This window comes from Oryctolagus cuniculus, chromosome 17 (genome assembly GCF_964237555.1).
Source record: "Oryctolagus cuniculus chromosome 17, mOryCun1.1, whole genome shotgun sequence".
NCBI lineage: Eukaryota > Metazoa > Chordata > Mammalia > Lagomorpha > Leporidae > Oryctolagus > Oryctolagus cuniculus.
Window position 1 is genome coordinate 42689478 of NC_091448.1, and position 17069 is coordinate 42706546.

General features: G+C 48.2%; 1 protein-coding gene across 9 annotated transcripts in view; it reads right to left on the reverse strand.

Annotated features, from left to right (window-relative positions):
- Positions 1-1679: 1679 nt before the first annotated feature.
- The window catches only part of NF1 (neurofibromin 1), a 299237-nt gene continuing 283847 nt past the window's right edge, over positions 1680-17069 (reverse strand). For all 9 annotated transcript variants that reach the window (XM_070061094.1, XM_070061092.1, XM_051825441.2 and 6 more), the window contains one exon: positions 1680-5131. In XM_070061094.1, coding sequence (XP_069917195.1) covers positions 4739-5131 — 393 coding nt within the window. In that variant the 3' untranslated portion in view covers positions 1680-4738. The remainder of the gene's footprint in view (positions 5132-17069) is intronic.

Consider the following 17069-nt stretch of genomic DNA (forward strand, 5'->3'; position numbering starts at 1 on the left):
CTTGCCACACTGACTCCTGAGTTCCCAGAGGGCGGAGGCTGAGCCGCCTCGGCTTTCTTGCCCACAATGCCTGCCACGGGACTGGCCTCCACTATGACCGACCGGCAATGTCTCTGAACAAACGAGTTCAGGGAGCTGAGGTTCCCTCTGGGGATACCGTCTTCCCTTAAAAAGGAGACAGCGAGGTAACGTGCTCAGCTTCTGAGCACAGAGGGGCCCCACGTGCCCAGCGTGGCTTCCCCTTTCCTACGGAGGAAGCAGCTAGTGTGGGCTGAGAGCAGAAGAGCTGTGACCGCCTGCAGCCAGAAGCTTGAGTGGACGCACGGCCCGGGTGCAGAACCTCTGCAGGGGACAAGAGACAAAGGGAGCAGGGCACGGTGGCTGTTCTGGACACCTCAAGAATTCAAACACATATGCATCTTCCTGACCACACTGTGGCCCTAACGAGGTTTTTAGTAAGTGCTTTAAAAAAGGCAAGGGGCCGACGCTGTGGTGTAGCAGGTAAAGCCACTGCCTGCAGTGCCTGTAACCCATATGGGCACCGGTTCAAGGCCCTGCTGCTCCACTTCCAATCTAGTTCCCTGCTAATGAGCCTGGGAAGGCAGTGGAGGATGGCCCAAGTACTTGGGCCCCTGCACCCACATGGGAGACCGGGAAGAAGCTCCTGGCTCCTGGCTTTGGCCTAGCACAGCTCTGGCTGTTGTGGCCATTGGGGAGTGAACCAGCAGATGGAAGATACTTCTTTTTCTCTCCCTCCCTCCAACTGCCTTTCAAATTTTTTTTTAAACTGCAAACATATTAAAATAATCCCACATTACATTGTGAAAGTTCCACTTATCATTAGCCAACAAAATGTGAGCGATTCAAACAGAGGACTTGGGGCAGTAACTGCACTTGAGAGGACGTGGGCGGGGCTGCCCAAGCACAGGGAGCCCTAGGCATACAGGGGAGGAGCCTGTCCCCCTGCAGCCTGCCTTGGGGCTGCGGGCCAAGAGGATCACTGCGTGGGGTGCCACCGCTGACCAACCCTCCAGCGCTCCACCCCACCTGCATGCCTCACCTGCAACCAGGCCCGTGCAGGTTGCCAGTGGGGACAGTGGCTGCGTCTTTGTGGAGCTGAGGGAACAGGGAGGTGGGAGCCAGAAGACGCCAGGGACACAGACAGGTTCAGTCTCTGAGCTGTCAGTTCTCTGCTCCCGGGTCTCCACACCTGGGGGGTTGGGACGGGACCCCCGCCTTCCCCCAGAGCGCTGCGCTTGCCTCCCTGCTGTGCGGCTCTGCTGTGTGTCCCTGCTGTGTGGCCAGCTTCAATCCTCTGACGCCAGACACTGGCACCCTTCCGAGGACAGCCCCGTCCTGTCCAGCGGCGCCAGGCTGGCCTCTCTGCAGTGGAGCAAGGCAGGCACGCAAGGGGACAGAGGAAACAGGGGAGGTGGCCACACTGGTGACACGCCCCTGTAGGGGAGAGGTGACAGAGGGGAGAGAACTGGGGGCCCCCGGCACGGGCCTCGGACTGCTCCTCCACTCCACACACTCGCATCACCCCCAAAGAAGGTGTCTCACCAAAATGATCTTTTAGCTTTGAGAGGTTCCGGAAATACATGGATCTTTCTCGTGGGAGTTAGGGGAGGAGGAGACCCAGAAACATCCTTACAAGAAATTAAAGAACTCCTCACGTCTTTGAGCCAAGTGAATTTACATTTTACTTTTAAAAAAGGGGTGGGGAGGGGAGTACATTACACAAGGAGGCAACTGGGGCAGGGAACAGTGGCCTGGACCCATTTCTGTGACTCCCCTGCCATGGCCGCCAAGGTCTGGGGGCGTCTCCCTCCCGTGGGCGGTGGGCGCTTACGACGTCACACAAAGCGGCAGGCAGGGCACTGCCGGGCGAGGCGGGTGGGGGATGTTATCATATACAATGCAGGGTTACAACACACAGCATCTTCTTTAAATGATGTAACGCAGGCGCAGGAAGAAGTTAACAATACTAACACGAGAATAATCAAATTTTTGTTATCCATGTACAGCAACTAACTGCTTTACAAAAAAGCAAAATAATACAATATATCATCACATGTATTTACAGTGTAGTAAATATACTTTTCTGTCAAATTTTACACAGATTATTTACAGGTGAATATACTGCATTAAAAAAAAAACCGGTGTGGCTGACGCTCAGTGAGTGTGTTCAGTCCATCGGGGAACACTGAGCAAGACACGCCTCGTACGCCTGGGGCCGGGGGTGCAGAAATAAAACCAAAAACTGAACAAAAGGCCAGCATGAAATTGAAAACCCTTAGGACCTACCCACGCAGCAGGGGGCTGGGCGGCGGCTGGCGCTGTGTCCCCTGCCGGGGCTGGGAGCTGACTGCTGGTCCATTCTGGATAGGTGACCACAGGACACAGCAAGTGCCACTGTCCCCCAACGCACCCTCTTGGTGTTGGCGCCCAAGGGCACGCCCCTTGCAGCAGGTACAGGTGCGTGTGACACCAATGTGGTGGCTTGCTGTTGTGTTCTTCCCAAGCTTGAGGGAGACGCCCACAACCCCCAACCAAGCGCTGATGGTGCTCTCCACGCCGCAGCAACGGGCCCCTTGCACCCAACTGCAGAATTTCCCTCGCAGATGAGGCGTGGGCACTGGAAACCGCGTTTCCTGTCTCAGGGGCGCAGGTCGGTGGGAGACACACGGGCCCGGGCAGCCCGACCCCGTCCCCGAGCTGTGAGTTCCTTGGCGGAGGCCGGCCCTGAGCCTCAGGAAGCTGGCGGTCCCCTGGCCGCTCCCGACCGTCTCAGGAGGTCCTCCGACGGCTTCCTTCCGCCCACCGCGCTAGCGGGAAGCCACACGCTGAAGACACCTCCCTCCTTGGTAAACTTGTGGGTGGAAATTTAGCATTAAATCTTTGGAAGTTTCTCTGTTTCGATGGGAGGAGCACAAGAGCGGACCCCCACCATTATATGCACCAAACCAACAAGGAGGAAAGCGAGGAAAGCGGGGGAAGCGCAGGGATCCAGGGCTCCCGCCGGCTGCTCAGGGGCCGAGGAGCCGGCTGCGGCCGCGGCGCTGTCAGCCCAGAGGCGCGGGCGGCCGACACCGCCGCAGCGTGGCATCCTTGGCACTGGGTTGCCGGTCTATTTCTAACCTCAGTTCTAGGCTTCTGCTATTATAAACATTTTATTCTAATGTAGCCTCTAATAGTTAAAAACAAACGTTTATTTAATTGCACCTGTCTTAAGTATTTTCCAACAATCCTATGTTAAAATCGCTATGAATACTAAGATTTTTTTTCCCTTTATTTTGGCAATGGTTCTTAACCTTTCCCAGGACTGTAAACAAATTAAAAAAATTAAATTCTTGTTATTTCTTAATAAAAAAGGCAATTTTATTTACATTAACATATTACATTGTTATTGTGTGGATAAATGTGAAATGTTATATTATTAGAATCAGAACACTTAAATGTACCATTATTTATTGAATTAGCTGTGGAATTTAATTTACTGAAATCCACTACTGAACAGCACTACATGAAACTCCCCTCTCCCCTAAGTTTTCCCCCTCCCAAAGCCATTATATCATAACATATAAAGGGGACCTGGGAGTGGGGGTAGTATCTTTTCATAATAAATATGGTTCAATCCTAAACTGGAGCATCAGGTACTAATATGCTCACTGAGCTCAGACTATTTTGCACACCGCAGGTACCACAGGGAAACAGGATCTGCATTACCGTGGCGATTCCCACACTGTGGTGAGCCACACCTCAGGATAGCAGCAACGCCAGCGGCCCCCCGTCACGCTCTTGCAGGCTGGTCAGGCTTTTCACAGTGAATAAATGCAATTCTATCACATAGAACCCAAATGTTTTGACAGAGAGATTCCTTTTTTTTTTTTTTAAGAGGAGAGGGGCAAGATTAAAAGATATTTAAAATACATCTTATCAAAAAATTTGATAATATACACCATTCTCTATGTTTCTTAGGAAATTATTTAACAAAATTAACATATCAGCTACCCTAGAAGTCACGTACCATTCTGTTTTGCCATGGAGCTAACGCGAAATCCATGAAAGTTACCTTCTGGGAAGAATCTCCGAGACTTTGTTCACTGATTTACCCTGCGCACAATTATTTGGGAACAAGGAGGAGGAGGGGAAAGACGTGTAATTACTATACTTAGTATAGTTTTGGCTTACAAACAAAAAAACCTTCAGCATATTTAAAGATTAAAAGATAATCAAATGGAAAAAAAAGAGAGTTTGGACGACTGAGATTGGCTAAGGCCTCAGAACCCAGAGCTTTGATTCGGCGATGCTAATGTCGGTGTGGTCACGCTTACTCTCCTGTAATTATTGCTAATACTCAAGTGTTAGTATTGAAGAGTCTACTGCAGAACGTTAGCCCCGCCCCACCCTGCCCCGCCCCCACAGTGCCTGGCCCGGGGCTTGGTGCTGTGAAGTCACTGAGGCCTGACCCTACGTTCCTTCGGTTTCGTAAGGTAAAAAAAAGTCCACAGCTAAAAGACTAAATGTACTGGGGCTATAATATTTTTTCTCCTGTAAACGTCTATCTTGAAAAGTGTGTGAATAAAACTAAGACTCTGACTTGGTAGGACGAAGAGGGGGAGCCCAGGGCGGAGCTCCGTGTGCACGGCTGTCCTCGCCGGCCGGCTGTGCGGCTTCCCGCGTCCACTGCTCACTGTTCCAGTCTCCTGACCCCCCACTGTCCTTGCAGTTGTTCTCAACGCTTGCTTATACCGGATAGACGCCAAAAGTACAAAGAAAAATGGAAGGAGAAAGCAGCATTAAATTTAGGCAGCGCTTCCGAGAGTTGATGGTCTGGCCACGTGGCAGACCGGACGGCTCTCTGACGAACAGGAGGTGTAGCATCAGGACCTGTGGGGGTGGGGCGAGGCTGGGGGCGGGGCACCCGGGAGCCCGCGCGAGGCGGAGGCCGAGGAGGCCGGTCTGAGCTGAGAGAGCAGCAGGCTTCACACGATCTTCTTGATGCTATTCCGTTTGAAACTGCCAGCGCTTCTCTGCTTCTGCACTTGGCTTGCGGATCCGTGGCGCGTGCGTCCACTGTTACAGTGGCCGGTGGTGGGGGAGAGTTCCACGTTCTCCTTGTCCAGTCCTGGGGAGAGACAAGGCAGCCAGTTACGGCTCCACCTCACTGGATCTGAGACCCCCCGGAGAGCTGCTGCTGCAAACTCATCTGCACAGCGCCTGCGAGGCCTGCTCACACACAGACCCGCACCTTCCCTCTGCACCCGAGCTGTGCCAGCAGAGCAACAGCGAGAGAAAAGGCACGCGGCGGGGCAAAGCCAGGGGCGCACAGGCTTGGGCCGCGCCAAGGCCAGCCGCAGGAGCGCCTTTCTGCAGACCCCCCGACACTGTGCGCAGGGCCGACCTCCGGCCCCCACGCCCGCACCCACGTTCACAGCAGAACCCCCCTGCAAGTGCAGAGCTCTGGACCGCTCCACAACGGGTCACTCAGAGCAGGCCAGGTGCCTGCTCCGTCTGCTTTGAGTCAGGGCACACTGGGCAATGTCTGTTTCAACTGTGGCAGCTCCTGCACACTGTCCAGCCTCGCACGTGTGCCATTCCTCTCTCAGGGAGGAGTTCTACCTCCACATGCTGGGGCCCACAAGGAATTTTGGTAATCATCTAAGTAGTAACTTCACAAAAGTAACTAGAGACAAAATGAAATCCCATAGGGCTGGCACTGTGCCGCAGCAGGTAGAGCTGCCGCCTGCAACACTGGCATCCCATATGGGCGCTGGTTCCAATCCAGCTCCCTGCTAATGCACCTGGGAAAAGCAGCGGAAGATGGCCAGAGTGCTTGGGACCCTGCCACCCAAGTGGGAGTCCTGGATGAAGCTCCTCGCTGTGGCCTGGCCCAGCCCTGGCTGTTGTGGCCATCTGGGGAGTGAATAAACAGATAGAAGATCTTTTTCTCTGTAACTCTTTCAAAATAAATAAACGCATCTTACAAAAAAATCACCAGGGGCAGCACTGTGGAGCAGTAGGTTAAGCTGCTGCCGGCATCCCTTATCACAGTGCCAGTTCAAATCCCAGTTGCTCCACTTCCTTTCCAGCTCCCTGTTAGTGTACCTGGGAAGGCAGTGGAAGACAGTCCATGTATTTGGGCTCTTGCCACCCACATGGGAGACTGGGATGGAGTTCTGGCCATCTGAACCAGTGGGTGGAAGCGCTCTCTCTCTCTCTCTGTATATATCGCTCTCTATCATTCTGCCTTTCAAATAAAATAATTTTAAAAGAATCAATAGGTAAATAAAGATGACAGATCAGACAGGTAGCTTCCCTGGGCCAGCAGGACTGCAGGGGTGGGCTGAGCGTGGCTTCTGAGCGTGCTGCCCTGGCCACGTTCTGTTTCTTGTCTGAGTGCTAGATTTTTGAGTGTGTTTACCTCTAAGTTCCCTAATCTGCAAGTTTGTGATCTGTGTACTTTTCTGTTACACTTCAACAAAATCTTCCTCCAAATGAGACTGATTAAACCCACTTCTGGCAAAGCTACTGGTGGGAAAGCAAATGCTGGTGGCATTTTTGGTAGTTTGCATCAGAACATAAAGCACTGATGGATGTTTATCGGTCAAGGAAGATGACCACCATTTTTGGAAGAGGAAAACAAAATGCCCACGTGGGGGGAAAAGGCTGGGAAAACATTTGCCAAAATATGTTCTCTCTATGTACTATGATTTCAGGAGGCAGTATTTTTTATTTTTATTTTTATTTTTTTTTTATTTTAATTTCTATTCTATTCTATTCTATTCTTATCTGTATCATTTAAATTTTAAATTCACTGAATTCCAGAGCAGAAAGATTTCTATTTTGGGTCAAAAAGTGGCATTTCAGGTCAAGAAGGGTTCATTACATTAGAAAAACACGCGCAGATCTGCACAGCCACTGGCTGGCACAGGAACGGAAATGAATTGGGGATTACCCCCTTTTGGAGCCATGCAGCCTTCCTCTGGAGTTGGCCCTGAATTAATTCAGAGGGTAGGCATCCAGGTGGCCTGACTGACAGACTCAGCAGAGGTGGCCACTACGCGGGTATCAGAGGCACAGGGCCCCTGGTCAGGGTTTATGAAAAGGTGCACTGGGGAAGATGTCCCCACTGCCTCTCCGGAAGCCCAGGATGGCTGACCCGGCATCAACACTCCAACCTGCAGAAAGACGAAGAGGGGAAACCTTGCCCTCTCCTCTGAGAATTTTTGCTCTTTTCTATACATTATTCACTTCTCCACAGTTTTTTGTTTGTTTGTTTGTTTGTTTTTACAGGGAGAGTTAGACAGTGAGAGAGAGAGACAGAGAGAAAGGTCTTCCTTTGCCGTTGGTTCACCCCTGAAATGGCTACTATGGCCGGCGTGCTGCGCCAACCCGAAGCCAGAAGCCAGGTGCTTATCCTGGTCTCCCATGCGGGTGCAGGGCCCAAGGACTTGGGCCATCCTCCACTGCACTCCCGGGCCACAGCAGAGAGCTGGCCTGGAAGAGGAGCAACCGGGACAGAATCCGGTGCCCCAACCTGGACTAGAACCCGGGGTGCCGGTGCCGCAGGTGGAGGATTAGCCCAGTGAGGCACAGCACTGGCCATCCACAGCTATTTTAAAAAACAGAATTGAAAGAGACTCAATCTCTTGAATATGCCTTGAACTTCCTTATGATGTGTGTTTGCACAGGCTTCTTAAATTCAACCTGCGTTTTTATTATCTCTTACTTCCTTTGTGATTCATCCTCTGTCTCCTGCCAAGTCTACTTTTCCCTCCTGGCTTTAACATTTGTCAAGTTCCGTCTGTATTAGCACAACTTACACATACGTCTTATTTTCCCTAGTAGAAGTAAAAGCACCTGGAGGGGTAACGGTGACTTGTTACTCATTTTCCCATAAAATCTAATTAATTGTTTTCAATAAATAATTATTGAATATTTATATATATTTATATATTTGTTTTCAATAAATAAATTGGTTGAACTGACAGCTTCCATCTTAAAAGGTGACAGCCGGGCCCCTGGAATTCCGAGCTCCTGATCTCCAGGTGGCAGTACCATGCTGTGAGTACACACACAAACTTCTTTCTCCCTTTGATTCCTTCCTCGGAAACTATTAAGAATTTGTCAGTGTATCAGACCTTCCATTCCCTACAATCCGTATGTGGCATAAGCTTAAGTCTAACGGCGTCTTATCTGGGGTAATTTCCTTTATAGGAAGTAAGACTGTGGCAAAACTAAGGACGTAAAGACACAGACTTAAAACTACTTGGAGCAGTGATGAAGAGGCTGCTTGGGATCTCCTCCGGCTTCAAGTCCCAGCCCTGCTTCCCGCTACCGCTTCCTGCTAACAGGCACCTGCAAAGCAGCAGGCGATGGCTCAGGTATCGGGGTCCCTGCCAATCACAAGGGAGACCCAGCCCTGGCTGTTTACATTCCAGGCACGAATTAGCAGACGGAAGATATTTCTGCCTTTCAAATAAAAGGAAAATTTATTAAAATTTTGAAAAGCTTAGGAATAAGAAACCAAAGTCTCAAAAAGAAAAAAACCTAAAACATTACTTGGAGTTGGCCATCATGAGGGGCCCCCAGCCTGGACAAGCACCAGGGAGGCCCTGCAGCTCGCAGCCAGCCATCTGCCCCTGGGGCTTTCTTGTCTGCCTGTCTGTGAAGTGGCCTTGCTGCTTCTAGTCTACAGCTCACCCAGGGGGAAGAACAGTCCTTACACTGCAAGGTGGCAATGCTTCTGTCTGGGGACAAGGGCCTGCTCAGTGGTATTTTGTTCTCTTTTAAGATTTATTTATTTGAAAATCAGAGTTAGAGAGACAGAGGAGAGAAGAGGGAGGGAGAAGGGAAGGAGAGGGGGAGAGGGAGAGAGGGAGGAAGGTAGAAGGGGAGAGGGAGAGGGAGAGAGACAGGTAGAGAGAGAATCTTCCATGGTTGGTTCATTCTCCAGATGGCTGCAATGGCAAGGGCTGGACTAGGATGAAGCCATGAGACAGGAGTTTCATCTGGGTCTCCTACATAGTTGACAGGGGTCCAAGCACTTGGGTCATCTTCCTCTGCCTTTCCTGGGTTAGTGAGCAGGGAGCTAGATCAGAAGTGGAGAGGCTGGGACATGAATCAGTGCCCGTATAGGTTCCCAGTTTCACAGTCGATGGTTTAACCTGCTACATCATAACGTCAGCCACCTCAGCGGTATTCTTGAGAAATAAAATTACAAATAAATTGGGGCGGGTGTAGTGGTTGAGACATTGGTTGGGATGCCTGCATCTCATATCAGAGTGACTGGGTTCCAGTCCAGGCTGTGCTGAGTCCAGCTTCCTGCTAATGTGCACCCTGGGAGCCAGCAGGTGATGGCCCAAGTGCTGGGTTCCTGCCACTCATACAGGAGGTCTGGACTCAGTTTCTGGCTCCTGGGGCTTCAGCACAGCCCAGCACAGTCCAGCACAGCCCGGCACAGCCCAGCTCTGATTGTTTTGAACATTTGGGGAGTGAATCAGCAGATGGAAGCTCTCTCTGCCTTTAGAGTGAAAGAATAAACTAAAAGAAACTTGAGGCTGGCGCCGCGGCTTAATAAGCTAATCCTCCGCCTGCAGTGCCAGCACCCAGGTTCTAGTCCCAGTCGGGGCGCCGGATTCTGTCCTGGTAGTTCCTCTTCCAGGCCAGCTCTCTGCTGTGGCCTGGGAAGGCAGTGGAGGATGGCCCAAGTGCTTGGGCCCTGCACCCACATGGGAGACCAGGATAAGTACCTGGCTCCTGGCTTCAGATCAGCGCGGTGCGCCTGCCGCAGCACGCCGGCCATTGGGGAGTGAACCAACGGAAAAGGAAGACCTTTCTCTCTGTCTCTCTCTCTCATTGTCCACTCTGCCTGTCAAAAAATAAAAATAAAAAATAAAAAAAGAAACTTGAAAAATTAGAAAAATTGTAGTTATACAGATTGTAACTAGAGTGCTAGTCCTAAAAATATTTTACTCTCTGTTTTGTTATAGAAATACCTCCAAACTTCAAAATTTTAAAAGCCCTATTTGCCTCCTGTTAAGTGTTAAGGGTAAAAAGCAAATTACAGAGATGTTCACAGACTATTACCTCAACTATGTAAAGAAAAACACTGGGGCTGGTGTTGTGGTGTGGCAGGTTCATCCACCACGTGCCAGCATCCCATATGGGCGCCAGTTTGAGTCTCAGGTGCTCTACTTCTGATCCAACTTTCTGCTAATGTGGCTGGGAAAGCAATGGAAGATGGCCAGAGTAACTGAACCCCTGCACCCATGGGAGAGACCTGGAAGAAGCTCTTGGCTCCTGGCTTTGGTCTGGTTTAGCCCTGGCTATTGCAGCTATCTGGGGAGTAAACCAATGGATGGAAGATCAATTGATCTCTATCTCTGTAATACTGTCTTTCAAATATGTAAATATATCTTTTAAAAAATAATAAAATAAACACTGGAAGGAGATGCATCAAATGTTAACAAACACTGATCACATATGAGAAGGAGGACTGTAAGTGATTTTTTTTCTTCTATTTTTCTGAATTCTCCAATTTTTTTTTCCTGCTCAGCATGCTCACTGGAAACATCTGAGCATGACTGATGTCAGCCCTGTCACTTGTACCCCAAAGCCTCAGGGCTCTGTGAGGATGACAGTCTGCTTCGACTCTCAAATTCCACTCGCACCTTGGCCCATCCTTAGCTTGGTGTGTGTATTTTTTGCTGACTCCGGGGACCTAACTCTACAAGCTGCATGAGGGCAAACGTGGCGTGACTGGGACTCCCGAGTTCAACCTCACGGCAAGTAGGTTTAATTGTGAGGATCAACGGAGAAACTCACACAAAAATCTTTTTTTTTTTTGGGGGGGGGTCTTTTAAAAATAATGAATGCATTATATTTACACCAAAGTAGAGCATGCTGAACAAGCCAAATTGGTGTGAAACAGAGCGATCGTAGTGCCTTGGTTCTGGCATTCAATGTTTCTAAGCACAGTTCTCAGTTCTGAGCCTGCTGGTGGCATTCTTGGTTTTTAGCCTCCAAAATTAGACCAGAAATTTCTCTGGGAGCTGAGGCATGACTGCCTCAACATCCTCCAGGGCAAACAGATCATCAGCCAGAAGGCTCCCGTGGAGATGGCCTGCGCCCTGCTCTGGGACGTGCCCGCCACGCCTCTCAGCAAGGCCCTCCCGAACCTCTGCCCTCTGCTCTCTCTTGTGCCCCTGAAACACTGGCTCTCCCTGCTCTGCTTCCGTGAGCACAACAGCAAAACTCCGTTAGGTGGCAGAAACCTAGGGCCACTACCTTAAGGACAGAAAGTAAAACCTGCACTTTGAAGCCACGGGATCTACAAGTTCAGAACCCCGCAGAGAGACTGTGGCCAAACATGTGGCCAGTGGCGAACACTCAGGGTACAAGCTGGGAGCTCCTGACAGCGGTGCGGGAGCAGCCTGTGCTGCCGTGGGTGTGGTGACTTACTGACCCAACTTCAGTGAGGAGAGCAAGTGGGGCAAGGGCTACTAGGCTCCGTGACAGCCCTGTAGGTTCTGTGTCTGTCTCTTCTGCAGAACCTCAGTTCCTTGAAGGCAGGTATCAGGATTAGTGTCACGGCCCCAGCCTGGGCGGACAAAACACTTCATTTAGAAAAATCACTACAGTTTCCCCAGATGGAGCCTAATATTTGCATGCTACAAGGACTGACTCCTTGGTAGCTCTTGGGAAGCTAAGGAAGACTGGGTTGGGTGAAAGACTGGCGATACCGCCCACCTCCAACCAACTGCACAGGAGCACGCGCGGGCGCCTGACTGCACGCTGCGACAGCTACCACACGGACAAACAGCCGAGCAATCAGAAAACTCTTTGTACATCCAAGGGATCTTCACAAAATTCATGGAAATGTGTCTTATGCTAAAATTGCAGGGATTTCAAGTTTCTCACCAAAATAAACATGTTAGTTCAATTTCCATGAATTTTTGGAAGTTCCTTTGTATGTGAGAAGGCAACCATGTCAGAAGAGCAGTGTTGGAGTCCTGGCTGGATCGCAATTCTTCTTGGGTTCTAGGTCCTAATCTGGCAGTTTTCAACGGTTAACGGGAGAGTCAGCTATGTGACACATTCTTGCAAATAGGTAGAACTGTTACTACACAAATAAAGATGCTCCTAATGCTGGAAACAGAAATGGAGTAATATACTGAAAAGTTTTTTTGAATAAATGCATACAGCTTGCACTTTAAGCTACGATTTGTAAAACTACCAAAGTAATGTAACCAAGCACAAAGTCTAATAATAAGCCTTCTTAGTGGGAGAGGATAACCACAGATTGTTCTGATGCTGTACCCAATACATTCATGCAGAACTGCTAATTATATACTGAAACTGAAAAATTTTTGTGTTCTGAGCTACACAGAATTGCAACTAGAGGAATTAAAAAGAAATTTCAACAGACTTTCATCAATTGCTTACTCTTCTTTTTCTGTTTAGGTCTCATCTTTCTGTGTAACAATTACAGAAAAAAAAAAAAAAGGCTTCTTTCATGAATTAGACCAGGGAGTGCTCTCACCCTCTGCTAGACAACAGAACTGACAATCACATTCTTTTTTTAAAAGCCCAGGTGATGGTGTGGTCACCGTGCTGCTTGTAAGGCAACACTGAGGTTTGCTTTAGCTTTGGGGAAAGCAAATATTTTCTAACCTAGACAAACCTTCCTCAAACCACACGCCCTGCTCATTTTCTGTGCCCTCTTCCTTGTTTGTTCACGGAGGGACTTCTTCAGTGCTCAGTGAGGCTCTAAGTGGCTCCCTGAGACAGGACACGTGCTGGCCGTGCTATTCTGGTAGCACCCAGATCTTAAGAAGCCATGGCTTTACAAGTGCCTCGGGGGTGTGAGCCAAACCGAGCTCATGGGGACTGGCAGACTGAAGTCTCATGCCATGTGCCCGGGAGAAGTGCGGGGTCAGCAGTATTTCATGCAAGGACGATGACAGGAAAGAGTACCTTGACGAGGGAACAGCGGCATGAAAAGTGCTGATTTAGAACAAGGCAGAGAAGCTTCACAGACACAGAATGGAAGGAAAAACAGAGTGAGTGATGTCCACAGATTCTAAAAAAGGGTGAAATCCGATTAGATACTGGATAATTGTTATGTTCCTTGATTTTCAGAAGTAATCTGGTTTTAATTGTTGAACTCTGACCATTAATTTCATATAATTCAATCTGTTAATAAATGACAGAACTTACAACTTCACAGACAGGTGCATTATTTTCTCAGCACACTAAGCATTAATCTTATATTGAAAATCAAAGCACTTGTGGGGCCGGTGCTGTGGCAAGCACTGTGGTATAGTAGGTAAAGTCACTGCCTGCAGTGCCGGCATCGCAGATGGGTGCCAGTTTGAGTCCCAGATGCTCCACTTCTGGTCCAGCTCTCTGCTATGGTCTAGGAAAGCAGTGGAAGATGGTCCAAGTCCTTGGGCCCCTGCACCCACGTGGGAGACCTGGAGAAAGCTCCTGGTTTTGGATCAGCACAGCTCCAGCTGTTGCAGCCAATTGGGGAGTGAAACAGTGGATGGAAGACCTCTCTCTCTCTCTCTCTGCCTCTCTGAAACTCTGCCTTTCTAATAAATCTTAAAAAATATTCATGGATAATTTTACAGGTCGATGTGTTTCTATCACCTTTATGAAGACTTTCAGTTTAAGTAAAAAATTGAACTAAAACATGAGATAATAAAAATTAGCAGAAACCAAGCAGTTGCTCAAAATTATTTTTCTTAGGGACAAGCATTTGCCTGAGCAGCTGGGGTACTGGTTAGGATACCACATCCCGCCTTGGAGGGCCTAGGTTGGAGTCCTGGCTCCACGCTTGATTCCAGCTCCCTGACCATGTGCACCCTGGGAGGCAGTGGTAATGGGTCAGCTGGCTGGGTTCCTGCCACCCATGTGGAAGACCTAGATGGAGGTCCCAGTTTCTTGCTTTGGCCTATCCCAGTCCCAACTGTTGTGGGCTCTTGAGGGGTGAACCAGTGATGGCAGCTCTCTATCTGCTGGCCTGCCTGTCTCCTTCTGCTTCTCAAATAAACAAAAAGCAAACAATAACAACAACAACAACAAAACCAGTTTCTCCCCATATATAGGAAATACAGAAAGGGGATAAAAAATCAAGAAAATACCAAATAAAGGTCTGGTGATACCATAAGCAGTTATCTAAAAACATTAAAATTATTTCAGAGATTTTAAATGGTCTCCAAATGAGTCTTTAAGTTTCCTCTAAGAAGAAGATATTTCAAACCCAGTAAGCTCGCTAAGCATATTACTAACTCAGAGCTAAGTCTAAGTTTAGAGAAAAGGTTTTGATGGAACATCTTTTGTATCCACAGCTGTCAACTCTCTCGGTCCAGGAAAGCTTATGAGTAAGCATATGCTGAACCACCCAGGTTCCTAGGAGCAAGGTCTGTACTACAAAAGCAAAGCCAGGAGAACGGAGACAGCCTTGGACAAAAGCCAACATTGAAGTGGAAGAAGTGAATCTAAAATGAAATAAAATCTAACATCTAAAATAAAAACTAAGTATGGTTTTGCTTTAAAAAATTAATGTTCCAATATTAAAATGAGCTGATCAAAGGAAAAAACTATGGATATTTTTCTAGTAAAAAAACACTGAGGGACCAGTGTTATGATATAGCATATAGCAGGTAAAGGCTCCAGCTGCAGTGCCAGCATTCCATATGGGGGCTGGTTTGAGTCTTGGCAGCTCCACTTCTGATCCAGCTCCCTGTTAATGACCTGGGAAAGCAGTGGAAGATGACACAAATACTTGGGCCCCTGCCATCCACGTGGGAGACCTGGAAGAAGCTCCTGGCTTTTGCCTGACCCAGCCCCAGCCATTTTCGGAGCGAACCAAGGAATGGAAGATCTCTCTCTCTCTTTCCACTCCCCTCTCTCTGTAATTCTGACAGAAAACAATAACAACAACGATAAAAACAAAAACCAACCATTGAAAATAGATCCCAGGCTTACTTGGTATTTTAAAAAACACATTTCTTACACATTTTGAGGTAAAAATGGTTTATAAAATTTCTGCCACTGGGGCTGGTGTTATGGTATAGTGGATGCCATTGCCTGCAATGCTGACATCCCATATGGTGCCAGTTCACAACCCAGCTGCTCCACTACTGATCTAGTTCCCTGCTAATGCACCTGGAAAAGGCAGCAGAGGATGGTCCAAGTGCTTGGGTCCTGTCATTCATGTAAGAGACTGGACGAAGCTCCTGGCACCTGGCTTTAGCCTGGCCCAGCCCCAGTCATTGCAGCCATCTGGGAAGTGAACCAGCACACAGTAGATGGAAGATCTCTCTCTCTCTTTCTCTCTCAATCTGTAACTCTTTCAAATAAATAATCTTTAAAAAATTAAAAACTTCTGCTATAATTATTACCTGAGTCTTTCAAACAAATGTTTTTTTAAGCTATGCTAATAGATATAGTACAAGGTACAACATGACCAGCATCATAAAAGTCGTCAAAATATTTACCCACATATACTTCACCACCCTTACTGTCTGAATTCTCAGCAGGTGTCATGCCTTCTTAGCTCCTCTGCTGCCTTGAGTCTAACAGAGTCCCTTGTATATAGCAAGAGAAACATCTGGAATTTCAGTTATTTTCTCAAAACACAGTAATATTAATCAAAGAATGTATATATTCTTCCCTTATGATCCAGCTCCCTGCTAATGTGCCTGGGAAAGCAGCTGAAGATGGCCTGAGTGCTTGGGCCCCTGAACCCATGTGGGCAACCCGGAAAAAGGTCCTGGCTTTAGTCTGGCCAAGGCCTGACCATTGTGGCCATTTTGGGAGTAAACCAGCCGACAGAGATCTCTCTCTCTCTGTCTCTCCCTCTCTCTCTGTAACTCTGCCTTTGAAATAAATAAAATAAATCTGAGTTCTAAATTCACTTAATTCTATCTGGATCTTTATACATTTGCTCTTCAATATCTAAAGAGGAATCAGGCAGACTTACCTGAAATGTATACATGAAAATGAAATGGGTATAAAGCCTTCAAATTAAAACTTCAAAAAAAGGTTTCTTTGCCATCAGTTGAGAAACTACTCATAGCTTAGGTACACAGGAGAAAGTCTCATAAACAGCATTTTTGGGTATATAGGTCATATTAGAGCAGTGCCCCCCCCCCTTTTGTTAATTTATTTGCAGAGATAGAGAGCAAGAGAACACTCCTAACTGCTAGTTCACTCCCCAGATGCCTGCAGTGGCTGAGGCTGAAGCCAGGAGCTGGGAACTCAATCCAGGTCTTCCCATAGCTGGCAAAACCCAACACTTGAGCCTTCACCACTGCCTCTCAAGATATGCATCAACAGTAAAGAGGCTGGAATCAGGATCCAGAGCCAGGCATTAAACCCAGGTCCTCGCACACCAGATGTGGGCATCTTAACTGCAAGGCCAAATACCTGCCCCTATTTTCTAGTTCTAATCTTGGTTCATTAATTCATATCTAGCTCAGCTACACTGGACCTACTAAAGATCCCAATATTAAATCTGAAATATCCTGATATATCATGGAGTAAACGTCACGAACCCTCCTCAGGATGTTCTTAGTGGCACCTGGGAAAACCTGAAGCAGCAATGCTTCCCGTCTATTTGGCTAGAGGGTCACAGTCAACACAATCTAAATGTACTGAGCTCTGGTTCCTAACTGGCCATAACTTAGACCCCACAGGTGCCAAGTTTGATACCCACTAGGGAGTTCAGAAGACATCATTTATGTATTTTTAAGTGTGGGTTTATGAAACAATCCCCTCCGGCTGGACAAGTGGGCTATGTTAATTGGTCAACAAGTGCGCATTTCCAGAGACAACTGCTTTGTTTCAGTGACCACTGCTTCTCTCAGAGCTGGATGGGGACTGATGACGTATCACCAACATTTCTACTTAGGTAAGGCTAAGGCTGGAGGGCAGAAGGAGCAGCTCCAAGAATCTCTTCATCTAGTTGATTTGTTAGCAAACAAGGTAGGAGACTCGAAGAAGATACTGATCTTGCTAAGCACCCAAGATCTAGAAAGCAGAATCCTGCC